General features: G+C 44.0%; 1 protein-coding gene across 5 annotated transcripts in view; it reads left to right on the forward strand.

Annotated features, from left to right (window-relative positions):
• The window catches only part of LOC121547732 (brain-specific angiogenesis inhibitor 1-associated protein 2), a 148,250-nt gene that overhangs the window by 99,904 nt on the left and 32,774 nt on the right, over window positions 1-15,572 (forward strand). For all 5 annotated transcript variants that reach the window (XM_041859145.2, XM_045209897.1, XM_045209899.1 and 2 more), the window contains 2 exons: window positions 8,790-8,942; window positions 14,984-15,220. In XM_041859145.2, coding sequence (XP_041715079.2) covers window positions 8,790-8,942; window positions 14,984-15,220 — 390 coding nt within the window. The remainder of the gene's footprint in view (window positions 1-8,789; window positions 8,943-14,983; window positions 15,221-15,572) is intronic.

Below are 15,572 nucleotides of genomic sequence, written 5' to 3' on the forward strand. Positions count from 1 at the left end.
AAATCCATAGATTAGGTCCTAATTAACTTATTTCAATTGACTGTTTTCCTTATGTGAACTGTAACTCAGTAAAATCTTTGAAATTGTTGATTGGCTGAAAGCTGTGGTATACCACAGGTACGACTAGGGCTGTTGCGGTGACCGTATTACCGCCACACCTGTGGTCACGAGTCATGAAGGCAGTCAAATTCCACGTGACCGTTTAGTCACGGTAATTAGGCTTCTCCAAGCTCTGATGCTGCTGGTTATTAGTAGCCTACCAAACTTGCTAACTGCCTGGTACTCAGCACTCTATTGTCCCTTAAATCACTCTGACATCAATGCAAATGTATTTGCATATCTAATCAAACACTTCATGAGAGCCCATCAGGTCATGTTGCGCAACATTTCTATAAGCTATGCAATTGCTCGAGAAAACAGAGTGATGGCCTCTACTAAAAAGAGGAGGATCCCATCAGCTTTCTATAGGCTAGGCCTACTATATTTATTTCTCAGGTCTGACAAAACATTTATATTTACTGCTCTAATTATGTTGGTAACCAGTTTATTATAGCAATAAGATACCTCTGGAGTTTTGTGGTATATGGCCAATATACCACGGCTAAGGGCTGTTTTTACGCATGATGCAACACTCTCTCTCCACAGTCACACTCTCTCTCTCTACATCATATACCTCCACAACCCCCTCCCCACACCCTCCAACTTCTCCTTCAGATTTTAATCTCAGTATTCTGCCTCTTTTTGTGTCCATGTAATTTGTCCCTGGGATACCTGTGCTAAACTATATTTAAGTCACCGGTCACAGTAGGGTAGCCATATTTGTAGGCCTCAGAAAATACCCAGCAGCCCCCACTAGGCTTCTTTCCTGATCCTTCCCTTTCTCTATGGACTTTCTGTTCTTTTTCACAGCGTGTGTGAGTACCAGATACAGGTGGCCCTTCTCTTTCATAGGTGTGTGTGTGATCTCTGTAGCGTGACAGAGTAGCTCCTCTGTGTGGCAGATGCACAGATGTGTCTCCCAGATGGCTGTCATCAAAGACACAGCGTACATACACTATATATATATATATATATATATATATATATATATATATATATATATATATATAATATATATATAAATACAGTGAGGGAAAAAAGTATTTGTACGTTTGCCCACTGACAAAGAAATGATCAGTCTATAATTTTAATGGTAGGTTTATTTGAACAGTGAGAGACAGAATAACAACAAAATAATCAAGAAAAACGCATGTCAAAAATGTTATAAATTGATTTGCATTTTAATGAGGGAAATAAGTATTTGACCCCCTCTCAATCAGAAAGATTTCTGGCTCCCAGGTGTCTTTTATACAGGTAACAAGCTGAGATTAGGAGCACTCCCTTTAAGAGTGTGCTCCTAATCTCAGTTTGTTACCTGTATAAAATACACCTGTCCACAGAAGCAATCAATCAATCAGATTCCAAACTCTCCACCATGGCCAAGACCAAAGAGCTCTCCAAGGATGTAAGGGACAAGATTGTAGACCTACACAAGGCTGGAATGGGCTACAAGACCATCGCCAAGCAGCTTGGTGAGAAGGTGACAACAGAAACACAAAATAACTGTCAATCTCCCTCGGCCTGGGGCTCCATGCAAGATCTCACCTCATGGAGTTGCAATGATCATGAGAACGGTAAGGAATCAGCCCAGAACTACACGGGAGGATCTTGTCAATGATCTCAAGGCAGCTGGGACCATAGTCACCAAGAAAACAATTGGTAACACACTACGCCGTGAAGGACTGAAATCCTGCAGCGCCCGCAAGGTCCCCCTGCTCAAGAAAGCACATATACAAGGCCGTCTGAAGTTTGCCAATGAACATCTGAATGATTCAAAGGAGAACTGGGTGAAAGTGTTGTGGTCAGATGAGACCAAAATCGAGCTCTTTGGCATCAACTCAACTCGCCGTGTTTGGAGGAGGAGGAATGCTGCCTATGACCCCAAGAACACCATCCCTCCGTCAAACATGGAGGTGGAAACATTATGCTTTGGGGGTGTTTTTCTGCTAAGGGGACAGGACAACTTCACTGCATCAAAGGGACGATGGACAGGGCCATGTACCGTCAAATCTTGGGTGAGAACCTCCTTCCCTCAGCCAGGGCATTGAAAATGGGTCATGGATGGGTATTCCAGCATGACAATGACCCAAAACACACGTCCAAGGCAACAAAGGAGTGGCTCAAGAAGAAGCACATAAAGATCCTGGAGTGGCCTAGCCAGTCTCCAGACCTTAATCTCATAGAAAATCTGTGGAGGGAGCTGAAGGTTCGAGTTGCCAAACGTCAGCCTCGAAACCTAAATGACTTGGAGAAGATCTGCAAAGAGGAGTGGGACAAAATCCCTCCTGAGATGTTTGCAAACCTGGTGGCCAACTACAAGAAATGTCTGACCTCTGTGATTGCCAACACGGGTTTTGCCACCAAGTACTATGTCATGTTTTGCAGAGGGGTCAAATACTTATTTCCCTCATTTTAAAATGCAAATCAATTTATAACATTTTTGACATGCGTTTTTCTGGATTTTGTTGTTGTTATTCTGTCTCTCACTGTTCAAATAAACCTACCAATAAAATTATAGACTGATCATGTCTTTGTCAGTGGGCAAACGTACAAAATCAGCAGGGGATCAAATACTTTTTTCCCTCACTGTATATATATACAAAAGTATGTGGATAACCCATCAAATTAGTGGATTCTACTATTTCAGCCACACCCGTTGCTGACAGGTGTATAAAATTGAGCACACAGCCATGCAATCTCCATAGACAAGCATTGGCAGTAGAATGGCCTTACTGAAGAGCTCAGTGACTTTCCATGTGGCATTGTCATAGGATGGCACCTTTCTAACAAGTCATTTTGTCAAAGTTTGGCCCTGCTAGAGCTGCCCCGGTCAACTGTAAGTGCTGTTATTGTGAAGTGGAAACGTCTAGGCGCAACAACGGCTTAGCCGCGAAGTGGTAGGCCACTCAAGCTCACAGAACGAGACCGCCGAGTGCTGAAGCCCGTAGCGTGTAAAAATCATCTGTCCTCGGTTGCAGCACTCACTACCGAGTTCCAAACTGCCTCTGGAAGCAACCGTTCGTCGCAAGCTTCATGAAATGGGTTTCCACTGCCGATCAGCCGCACACAAGCCTAAGATCACCATGCAGCTTGGGGAAGGCCCTTTCCTGTTTCAGCATGACAATGCCCCCGTGCACAAAGTGAGGTCCATACAGAAATGGTTTGTCGAGATATGTGTGGAAGAACTTGACTGGCCTGCACAGAGCCCTGACCTCAACCCCATCGAAGACCTTTGGGATGAATTGGAATGCCGACTGCGAGCCAGGCCTAATCGCCCGACCTCACTAATGCTATTTTGGCTGAATGGAAGCAAGTCCCCCGCAGCAATGTTCCAACATCTAGTGGAAAGCATTCCCAGAAGAGTGGAGGCTGTTATAGCAGCAAAGAGGGGACCAACTCCATATTAATGACCATGATTTTGGAATGAGATGTTTGACGAGCAGTTGTCCACATACAGTACCGTTCAAAAGTTTGGGGTCACTTAGAAATGTCCTTGTTTTCGAAAGAAAAGCAATTTTTTTGTCCATTTTAAAATAACATCAAATTGATCAGAAATACAGTGTAGACATTGTTAATGTTGTAAATGGCTATTGTTGCTGGAAACGACTGATTTTTTAAAATGGAATATCTACATAGGCGTACAGAGGCCCATTATCAGCAACCATCAGTCCTGTGTTCCAATGACACGTTGTGTTTGCTAATCCAAGTTTATCATTTTAAAAGGCTAATTGATCATTAGAAAACCCTTTTGCAATTATGTTAGCACAGCTGAAAACTGTTGTGCTGATTTAAAGAAACAATAAAACTGGCCTTCTTGAGACTAGTTGAGTATCTGGAGCATCAGCAATTGTGGATTCAATTACAGGCTCAAAATGGCCAGAAACAAATAACTTTCTACTGAAACTCGTCAGTCTAATCTTGTTCTGTGAAATGAAGGCTATTCTATGCGAGAAATTGCCAAGAGACTGAAGATCTCTTCCAACGCTGTGTCCTCAACTGGCAGCTTCATTAACTAGTACCCGCAAAACACCAGTCTCAACGTCAACAGTGAAGAGGCAACTCCGGGATGCTGACCTTCTAGGCAGAGTTGCAAAGAAATAGCAATATCTCAGACTGCCCATCTTAATCTTTTATTTTTATTGGCCAGTCTGAGATATGGCTTTTTCTATGCAACTCTGCCTAGAAGGTCTGCATCCCCGAGTCTCCTCTTCACTGTTGACGTTGAGACTGGTGTATTGCGGGTACTATTTAATGAAGCTGCCAGTTGAGGACCTGTGAGGCGCCTGTTTCTCAAACTAGACACACTAATGTATTTGTCCTCTTGCTCAGTTGTGCACCGGGGCCTCCCACTCCTCTTTCTATTCTGGTTAGAGCCAGTTTGCGCTGTTCTGTGAAGGGAGTAGTACACAGCGTTGTACGAGACTTTCTGTTTCTTGGCAATTTCTCGCATAGAATAGCCTTAATTTCACAGAACAATAATTGACTGACGAGTTTCAGAAGAAAGTTATTTGTTTCTGGACATTTTGAGCCTGTAATCGAACGCACAATTGCTGATGCTCCAGATACTCAACTAGTCTCAAGAAGGCCAGTTTTATTGCTTCTTTAATCAGCACAACAGTTTTCAGCTGTGCTAACATAATTGCAAAAGGGTTTTCTAATGATCAACTAGCCTTTTTAAAATGATAAACTTGGATTAGCAAATACAACGTGCCATTGGAACACAGGACTGATGGTTGCTGATAATGGGCCTATGTAGATATTCCATAAAAAATCAGCTGTTTCCAGCAACATTAGCCATTTACAACATTAACAATGTCTACACTGTATTTCTGATAAATTAGATGTTATTTTAATGGACAAAAAAAATTGCTTTTCTTTCGAAAACAAGGACATTTCTAAGTGACCCCAAACTTTTGAACGGTGGCGTACATCACACAGCAGCAACGTATCAAATCACATTTGATTTGTCACATGCTTCGTAAACAACAGGTGTAGACTAACAGTGAAATGCTTACTCACGGGCCCTTCCCAACAATGCAGAGAAAAAAAGAGAAATAACAGGAAAAATTATAACACCAGGAATAAATCCACAATGAGTAGCGATGACTTGGCTATATAAACGATGTACCGGTACCGTGTCGATCTGCAGAGGTACGAGGTCATTGAGGTAGATATGCACATATACAGTAGGTAGGGATAAAGTGACTAGGCAACAGGATAGATAATAAACAGTAACAGCAGTGTATTTGATGAATCAAAAGAGTTAGTGCAAAAAGGATCAATGCAGATCATCCGGGTAGCTATTGACTAACTATTTAACTAACTATTTAGCGGTCTTATGGCTTGGAGGAAGAAGCAGACAGAGTGCCTGAAACGGAAACTAATTGCTTGATGTCTCAGTAAAGGTACTGTAGCTGAGGGTAGGGTGTAATCACAGGCTTTTACTTTGAAAACAACACTAGTCATTTGAATCCTACAGTTCCGTCATTGATGACTAATAAAGTCCCTCAAGTGTTTTAGTCTTCTCTCTTTCCTTTCTGTAATCAGAAGAAGAAGAAAAACACACAGAGGAAAGAGAAGAGATCAATGGTCCTCTTCTTAGTCATCGGAGTCATTAGGCTCGTTACAGAAAGCAGAGGCCACAGTCACACTGTGTAGTGGTGTCATCTGATGGCTCAACTATGGTGAGGGAGGGGGGGAGAGGTGAGGATCCTATTGTGTAACAATCTCAGAGAAGAAACACCTTGAAGTGGATAGTATCTTCACACAGCATCTCTGACTGTCCTTTATCATTTCTGAGGGAGGGAGGGCGGGGAAAATCAAAGCTCCAGGGTAGCAGCGTGTGGAGTGGTAAATGGGAAGCTGAGTATTTGCAGTAAACATCTGCTTGCATTGCTTTAATGAGTTTTGTAATGGGGCTGACATTTCCGTGTGTGTGTGTGTGTGTGTGTGAATTATGTGTTTGTGTCTCCCTAATGTGAGCTTAGAGGGTCAAGCCTCACAAGTCTGTTTTTGTGGAATATTTTTGTATTCAACAAGGATTTGTGTGTATGCCTTTGTCTAGATGTTGACGACTGTTGTGTGGAGGACAGTTTTCATGACCTGTCTAGTTGTATCTCTATGGTAACAAAGGATGAACTCAATTGTCCTCGTCTTAGGCTGATCTCTGTATGTGTCATCGACATCATTAGCGACTAATCCTACTTTAACTCTGCTTATATCGGCCATTTTGTTTTAATAAGGCAGGGAATTAGTGATCCATTGTTTACTACTCAATGTATGCTGTGTATCAGTGTGAGTCAGAATGTAGGAGAGTGTTTGATGTTATTCTATGTACAGATTTGTCCCACTGATTTAGCTGCTGTCACCTTATTCTAGTGCTACTCAATATGAAAGTATATTTAGGACCCCCCGCAGAACTCCTGCAGAACTCCTGCAGCTAAATGTAAATGTTCAGGTTGTTGTTGGCTTTACTTAATGCACCTAACTACAGATCTATAATCAGATTACTAGAAAACAACCTTAACCATTGGCTCTCTCACACACACACACACACACACACACACACACACACACACACACACACACACACACACACACACACGCATACATACATATATACAGCTGTGGAAAAAATTAAGAGAACACTGAACATTTTTCTTAAATCAGCATCTCTACATGTGTGACAGCCATTCCATTCCAGTGTCTGTTGAATTCCAACACAGGCACACCTCATTCTACTGAATTAGGTACTGATTAGGTGATCACATGAACCAAATCTTATTTAATGAGGAAAAGTATAAAAACCACTGCTGTGGTCATCACTATCCTTTTGCAATAGGACCAGCTGGATGGCAAAAACAGTGCTAATAGTACCTCAAAAGTAATATTAATCAAAATATAACTATTGACCATGCCAAGAGTTGAAAAGGAAAGTTTTGAGTGAGGAAAAGAAGGGTTCAATTCTGGCTTTACTGGCAGAGGGATACAGTGAGCGTCAGGTTGCTTCCATCCTTAAAATTTCAAAGACGGCGGTTCATAAGAACAAGTTCAAGCAGCAGACATTGGGGACAACAAAGCTACAGACCGGCAGAGGGCGAAAACGACTCTCTACTGACCGGGATGACCGCCAACTCATTTGAATGTCACTCAACAACCGAAGGATGATATCAAGTGACCTACAAAAAGAATGGCAAACAGCAGCTGGGGTGAAGTGCACGGCGAGGACGGTTCGAAACAGGCTCCTAGGGGCAGGGCTGAAGTCGTGCAAAGCTAGAAAAAAACCCGTCATCAATGAGAAGCTAAGAAGAGCCAGGCTGAGGTTTGCAAAATACCATAAGGATTGGACCGTAGAGGACTGGAGTAAGGTCATCTTCTCTGATGAGTCCAATTTTCAGCTTTGCCCAACACCTGGTCGTCTAATGGTTAGACGGAGACCTGGAGAGGCCTAAAATCCACAGTGTCTCGCACCCACTGTGAAATTTGGTGGAGGATCGGTGATGATCTGGGGGTGCTTCAGCAAGGCTGGAATCTGGCAGATTTGTCTTTGTGAAGGACGCATGAATCAAGCCACGTACAAGGTTGTCCTGGAAGAAAACTTGCTTCCATTTGCTCTGACATTGTTCCACAACTCTGAGGATTGGTTTTTCCAGCAGGACAATGCGCCATGCCACACAGCCAGGTCAATCAAGGTGTGGATGGAGGACCACCAGATCAAGACCCAGTCATGGCCAGCCCAATCTCCAGACCTGAACCCCATTGAAAACTTCTGGAATGTGATCAAGAGGAAGATGGATGGTCACAAGCCATCAAACAAAGCCGAGCTGCTTGAATTTTTGCGCCAGGAGTGGCATAAAGTCACCCAACATCAATGTGAAAGACTGGTGGAGAGCATGCCAAGACGCATGAAAGCTGTGATTTAAAAATCAGGGTTATTACACCAAATATTGATTTCTGAACTCTTCCTAAGTTAAAACATTACTATTGTGTTGTTTTAAAAATGAACATGAACTTATTTGTTTTGCCTTATTCGAGGTCTGACAACACTGCATCTTTTTTGTTATTTTGACCAGTTGTCATTTTCTACAAATAAATGCTCTAAATGACAATATTTTTATTTGGAATTTGGGAGAAATGTTGTCAGTAGTTTATAGAATAAAACAAAAATGTTATTTTTACCCAAACACATACCTATAAATAGTAAAACCAGAGAAACTGATAATTTTGCAGTGGTCTCTTAATTTTTTCCCACAGCTGTGTATAAATGTATACATACATACATACATGCATACATACATAACTGACCTTAGATTAGTTTCTAGAGTCTAGGGGACAACTACATCCTACTGTACCTTATGTCTTCTCCCTGTCCACCTACTCCTCCCTCTTCCTCGCCCCGCCCCCCTGCTCCACCCTCTTCCTCACCCCGCCCCCCTGCTCCACCCTCTTCCTCACCCCGCCCCACCCCCTGCTCCTCCCTCTTACTCACCCCGCCCCCCTGCTCCTTCCTCTCCTCGCCCCGCCCCCCTGCTCCTCCCTCTCCTCGCCCCGCCCCTGCTCCTCCCTCTCCTTGTCCCGCCCCCCTGCTCCTCCCTCTTACTCGCCCCGCCCCCTGCTCCTCCCTCTCCTCGTCCCGCCCCCCTGCTCCTCCCTCTCCTCGCCCCGTCCCCCCTGCTCCTCCCTCTCCTCAGTATGTTGAGGCCATTGGCAGCAAGCAGAGTGACCTGGACCAGTACACAGCAGAGGGCTACAAGAGTGCGCTGTCAGAGGAGAGGAGGAGGTACTGTTTCCTGGTGGACAGACAGTGTGCCGTGGCCAAGAACAGCAGCTCCTTCCATAGCAAGGTGAGATGTCGGACTCAGATTTTTATCTGCAGGTTTCTGTTACCCAAAACTGTTAACTTATTTTCTCTTTGCAGTTCATCCACTGCTTTAGCCTATTGAGGGTTAAAACCAACTAGCTCACAGTCTGATGTCAGAATTAGACATTCATCCTTGTTTCTCAAATGTTACATTTCGAAGTTGTTCCAAACATTACATTTCAAATTGTTTGTTCAGTTTAGGCATTAACTCTGAATGAAGGTTAGGGTTAAGTTCAGGCATTAACATCCACTGCTTTAGCTATTGAGGGTTAAAACAGTGGGGTCTACCACTACAAGGTAATACAGGCACTTTCACCCCCACCAACAGGTCTAGGGTTGCAATATTCTGGTCACTTTCCCAAAACTTCCAAATGAAGAATTCTAGGTTGGAAGCTTCCCTCACAGCTTATCCCATTTTTATTCCAGGAATCATCCAACTGGGATTTCTGGGGGAAAATTGTACAACTCTAAACAGGTCAACAGTTTCTGTCACCACAAACTGTTAACTTCTCATTTTGGGACGATTAATTTACTTGTTTAGTCTGGCTTTAGCCATTGCGTCCAGTGGCTTTGCTTAAAGACTGCCAATCATGCCACGGTCGCTCTCACACATCAATGCAGCCACATAGTCTCTTTATTCAGGAGATTTCATAGTCCAAGTCCTGGTTAAGTGGGAGTTCCCTTTCTGCTTTGTTTATCTCAAGCCTTGGAGCAAGGCTGAGAGACTGAGCAGTGGGAGGAAAAGAGGTGAAGAGGAGGAGGGACAAAAGGATAGGAAGGGAAGAGTGTGAACAGAGTGTCCCACTTCCACAAGTACACTTAGTGCTGATGTGAATTACCAGGGGGAGAATGTGTGGGCTGACTGTCTATAGACAATACTGATGTGCTGACAGAGAAAGAGAAGGAGAGAGAGAGGAATAGAGAAAGAGAAGGAGAGAGAGAGGAATAGAGAAAGATAAGGAGACAAAGAGGAACAGAGAAAGAGAAGGAGAGAAAGAGGAACAGAGAAAGAGAAGGAGAGAGAGAGGTACAGAGAAAGAGGAGAGAGAGAGGAACAGAGAAAGAAGGAGAGAGAGAGGAACAGAGAAAAAAGGAGAGAGAGGAACAGAGAAAGAGAAGGAGACAGAGGAACAGAGAAAGAAGGAGAGAGAGGTACAGAGAAAGAGGAGAGAGAGAGGAACAGAGAAAGAAGGAGAGAGAGAGGAAGAGATAAAGAGGAGAGAGAGAGGAACAGAGAAAGAGAAGGAGAGAGAGGAACAGAGAAAGAGAAGGGGAGAGAGAGGAATAGAGAAGGGGAGAGAGAGGAACAGAGAAAGAGAAGGAGAGAAAGAGAGAGGAACAGAGAAAGAGAAGGAGAGATGAACAGAGAAAGAAGGAGAGAGAGAGGAACAGAGAAAGAAGGAGAGAGAGAGGAAGAGATAAAGAAGGAGAGAGAGAGGAAGAGATAAAGAGGAGAGAGAGAGGAACAGAGAAAGAGAAGGAGAGAGAGAGGAACAGAGAAAGAGAAGGGGAGAGAGAGGAATAGAGAAAGAGAAGGAGAGAGAGAGGAACAGAAAGAGAAGGAGAGAGAGAGGAATAGAGAAAGAGAAGGAGACAGAGGAACAGAGAAAGAGAAGGAGGCAGAGGAACAGAGAAAGAGAAGGGGAGAGCGGAATAGAGAAAGAGAAGGAGAGGGAGGAACAGAGAAAGAGAAGGAGAGAGAGAGGAATATAGAAAGAGAAGGAGAGAGAGAGGAACAGAGAAAGAGAAGGGGAGAGCAGAATAGAGAAAGAGAAGGAGAGAGAGAGAGGAACAGAGAAAGAGAAGGAGAGAGAGGAACGGAGAGAGAGGAATAGAGAAAGAGAAGGAGAGAGAGAGGAACAGAGAAAGAGAAGGAGACAGAGGAACAGGGAAAGAGAAGGAGAGAGAGGAATAGAGAAAGAGAAGGAGAGAGAGAGGAACAGAGAAAGAGAAGGGGAGAGCGAAATAGAGAAAGAGAAGGAGAGAGAGAGGAATAGAGAAAGAGAAGGAGAGAGAGAGGAATAGAGAAAGAGAAGGAGAGAGAGAGGAATAGAGAAAGAGAAGGAGAGAGAGAGGAATAGAGAAGGAGAGAGAGAGGAATAGAGAAAGAGAAGGAGAGAGAGAGGAATAGAGAAAGAGAAGGAGAGAGAGAGGAATAGAGAAAGAGAAGGAGAGAGAGGAATAGAGAAAGAGAAGGAGAGAGAGGAATAGAGAAAGAGAAGGAGAAGAGAGGAATAGAGAAAGAGGAGAGAGAGGAATAGAGAAAGAGGAGAGTAATAGAGAAAGAGGAGAGTAATAGAGAAAGGGGAGAGAATTTGTGTTTCGAAGCAATTTCGAAAGAGGCAGTGAATATTCTGTGTGAGGGGAAATATGGAGAACAAGAGATTGTAGAGAGACATAGACAGAACGAGAGTACATATTGAAGAGGTGGGCAAGAGAGGACCCTCTCTCTCTCCCTCCCTCCCTCCCCCACACTGTAGAACACTCCAACACAGTACAGAATAGTGGTGCCCTCCGTGTATACAACACACATAATTAAGGTAGCAGCAATTGTCCTGTGGTGACAGAGCAGGAGTAGAGGAACAGGAATACAGTGAAATAAGATGAAGAAGCAGACCGTTGGAGTTGATCATCTCTCTGGCATGGAGCTCCAGAGGTCACACTTCCACCAACACGACACACACTACATATACCTAGCAGATGCTACCACCTGGGAGCTTAGTCCCCTCCTGGCACCGCTTCCCAGCCCACCAACGGAGAGAGACCAGGGAGGAACACTCTGACTGCTACACAGAAAGCAATAAGGTGGAAGAAAACATGGAGAGAAACATAGCTTTAAGTAGGCTATGTACAGAGACCAAGAGGAACATACTGTAGATGGAAGGATATGTCACTTCGATAAATAATGTCTGACAGTCAAACTTATTTGGTGTCAATGGGCACACTCAAGGTGCTATCTAAAACCTAAATGGTTCTTCCGCTGTTCCCATAGGAGAACCCTTTTGAAGAACCCTTTTTCAGGTAGAATTACATTTACATTTTACATTTACGTCATTTAGCAGACGCTCTTATCCAGAGCGACTTACAGTTAGTGCATACATTATTTAATTTTTTCATACTGGCCCCCCGTGGGAATCGAACCCACAACCCTGGCGTTGCAAACACCATGCTCTACCAACTGAGCTACCTCCCTGCCGGCCATTCCCTCCCCTACCCTGGACGACGCTGGGCCAATTGTGCGCCGCCCCATTGGTCTCCCGGTTGCGGCCGGCTACGACAGAGCCTGGATTCGAACCAGGATCTCTAGTGGCACAGCTAGCACTGCGATGCAGTGCCTTAGACCACTGCGCCACTCAGGAGATCCTTTTGGTTCAAAGTAGAACCCTTTTGAGTTCTACAGATGATGTCGCGGGCAGCGCCCCTCTGCCTTGAGTGCTATAATCCTGGGAGGGAGGCTGCTGGTGGACAGATTTGAGACGAAATGGCTGCTAGACTGGTAATGAGGCTGCTTCAGCTCCCCAGGCCAACACCGAGAAGAGCTGTCAGAGCTGAGAGAGAAGGATGTTTTAGTTTGGTGCTATGGCAGAGAGGTGATGCTCTCACTCTCGCTTTCAATTCAAAAGGTTTTATTGGCTTGGTGAAGGTGAAATAAACAATATAAAATTAACAGTAACATTACACTCACAAAAGTACAAAAGGGAAAATAAGTAAATATACATATGGGTTGTATATAGAATGGTGTTTGTTCTTCACTGGTTGCCCTTTTCTTGTGGCAACAGGTCACACATCTTGCTGCTGTGATGGCACACTGGTATTTCACCTAATATATGAGTTGATCAAAATTTGATTTATTTGTGGGTCTGTGTAATCTGAGGGAAATATGTGTCTCTAATATACAGTTGAAGTCGGAAGTTTACATCCACTTAGGTTGGATTCATTAAAACTCTTTATTCAACCACTCCACAAATTTCTTGTTAACAAAATATAGTTTTGGCAAGTCAGTTAGGACATCTACTTTGTGCATGACACAAGTAATTTTTCCAACAATTGTTTACAGACAGATTATTTCACATATAATTAACGGAATAACAATTCCAGTGGGTCAGAAGTTTACATACACTAAGTTGACTGTGCCTTTAAACAGCTTTGAAAATTCCAGAAAATGATGTCATGGCTTTAGAAGCTTCTGATAGGCTAATTGACATAATTTGAGTCAATTGGAGGTGTACCTGTGGATGTATTTCAAGGCCTACCTTCAAACTCAGTGCTTCTTTGCTTGACATCATGGGAAAATCAAAAGAAATCAGCCAAGACCTCAGAAATTTTTTTGTAGACCTCCACAAGTCTGGTTCATCCTTGGGAGCAATTTCCAAATGCCTGAACCTACCACGTTCATCTGTACAAACAATAGTACGCAAGTATAAACACCATGGGACCACGCAGCCATCATACCGCTCAGGAAGGAGACGTGTTCTGTCTCCTAGAGATGAACGTACTTTGGTGTGAAAAGTGCAAATCAATCCCAGAACAACAGCAAAGGACCTTGTGAAGATGCTGGAGGAAACAGGTATCTATATCCACAGTAAAACGAGTCCTATATCGACATAACCTGAAAGGCCGCTCAGCAAGGAAGAAGCCACTGCTCCAAAAACGCCATAAAAAAGCCAGACTACGGTTTGCAGCTGCACATGGGGACAAAGATCATACTTTTTGGAGAAATGTCCTCTGGTCTGATGAAACAAAAATAGAACTGTTTGGCCATAATGACCATCGTTATGTTTGGAGGAAAAAGGGGGCAGCTTGCAAGCCGAAGAACACCATCCCAACCGTGAAGCACGGGGGTGGCAGCATCATGCTGTGGTGGGGGGGACTGGTGCACTTTACAACATAGATGGCATCATGAGGAAGGAAAATTATGTGGATATATTGAAGCAACATCTCAAGACATCAGTCAGGAAGTTAAAGCTTGGTCGCAAATGGGTCTTCCAAATGGACAGTGACCCCAAGCACACTTCCAAAGTTGTGGCAAAATGGCTTAAGGACAACAAAGTCAAGGTATTGGACTGGCCATCACAAAGCCCTGACTTCAATTCTATAGAAAATGTGTGGGCAGAACTGAAAAAGCGTGTGCGAGCAAGGAGGCCTACAAACCTGACTCAGTTACATCATCTCTGTCAGGAGGAATGGGCCAAAATTCACCCAACTTATTGTGGGAAGCTTGTGGAAGGCTACCCGAAACGTTTGACCCAAGTTAAACAATTTAAAGGCAATGCTACCAAATACTAATTGAGTGTACGTAAACTTCTGACCCACTGGCAATGTGATGAAATAAATAAATAAAAGCTGAAATAAATCATTATCTCTACTATTATTCTGACATTTCACATTCTTAAAATAAAGTGGTGATCCTAACTGACCTAAGACAGGGAATATTTACTAGGATTAAATGTCAGGAATTGTGAAAAACTGAGTTTAAATGTATTTGGCTAAGGTGTATGTAAACTTCCGACTTCAACTGTATATGGTCAGCTCAGTTTCCAACTCATTTTGTGGGCAGTGTGCACATAGCCTGTCTTCTCTTGAGAGCCAGGTCTGCCTACAGCGGCCTCTCTCAATAGCAAGGCTATGCTCACTGAGTCTGTACATAGTCAAAGCTTTCCTTAATTTTGGGTCAGTCACAGTGGTCAGGTATTTGCTCTCTCGCTCTCTCTCTCTGATGTGATACTTGAGCTGGAGATCCCACACACTGACACCTGCTTTCCAGGAGCCCATGCTCTCCCGCCTAGGCTGACTCAACTACCTCAGATAATGTCGTTTGCAGTTTCTCCTGAACTCTATAACCCTATACTCTTCTGGAATATCACCTTAGGTATAAATACACTTAACGTTTGACCAGATTCAAAGGAACACCTTGTTACTCACTCTTCACTCTTCTCTCACCAGAAAATATCAGTGTTCAATCCCCCCCACCACACAGTGTCTCACCACTCTCTCCCTTTGTGTTTATTTACCTGTCTTCTCCAGGGTAAGGACCTGCTAGCCCAGAAGATCCCAGCATGGCAGCAGGCGTGTGCTGACCCTACCAAGCTGCCTGACCGTGCCATGCTCCTGGCCCAGCAGATGACCTCTACAGGGGGTACCCTGGGAACGGGCTCCCGCACCCACCATGGTTCCAAGGGCAACCTGCTCATCTCTGACCCCATTCCCGGCGCCAAACCCCTGCCTGTACCCCCCGAGCTGGCCGCCCTCATGGGCCAACAGGTGGGTCACCGTTACTGTGGTATTACTATGATATTGCTGTGATAGCACTGTGATAGCACTGTGTTATTACTATGATAGTACACATCTATTACTACAATATGACCCAATGGTGAGGTGTAGAGTTGCTATGGTTTTTCAGCACTATTGGAGAAACATTCAGCTAATTGGGTGCTGCAGGCATCCATTTTTGCTTATCATCACTAATTGTGTTTTGGATTATGAAGCTTTGAAGCGCTGTGTGTGTTGCCTTGGTGTTTGAGGGAGTACTCTTGAGTGTTGGGGCCAGCAGCAGGTTTGTGGGCTGCGGCTCTAACGACGTTCCTTAATAAACACCACCAGCTAGTCTGTTGCC

This window comes from Coregonus clupeaformis, chromosome 31 (assembly GCF_020615455.1).
Source record: "Coregonus clupeaformis isolate EN_2021a chromosome 31, ASM2061545v1, whole genome shotgun sequence".
Lineage (NCBI taxonomy): Eukaryota > Metazoa > Chordata > Actinopteri > Salmoniformes > Salmonidae > Coregonus > Coregonus clupeaformis.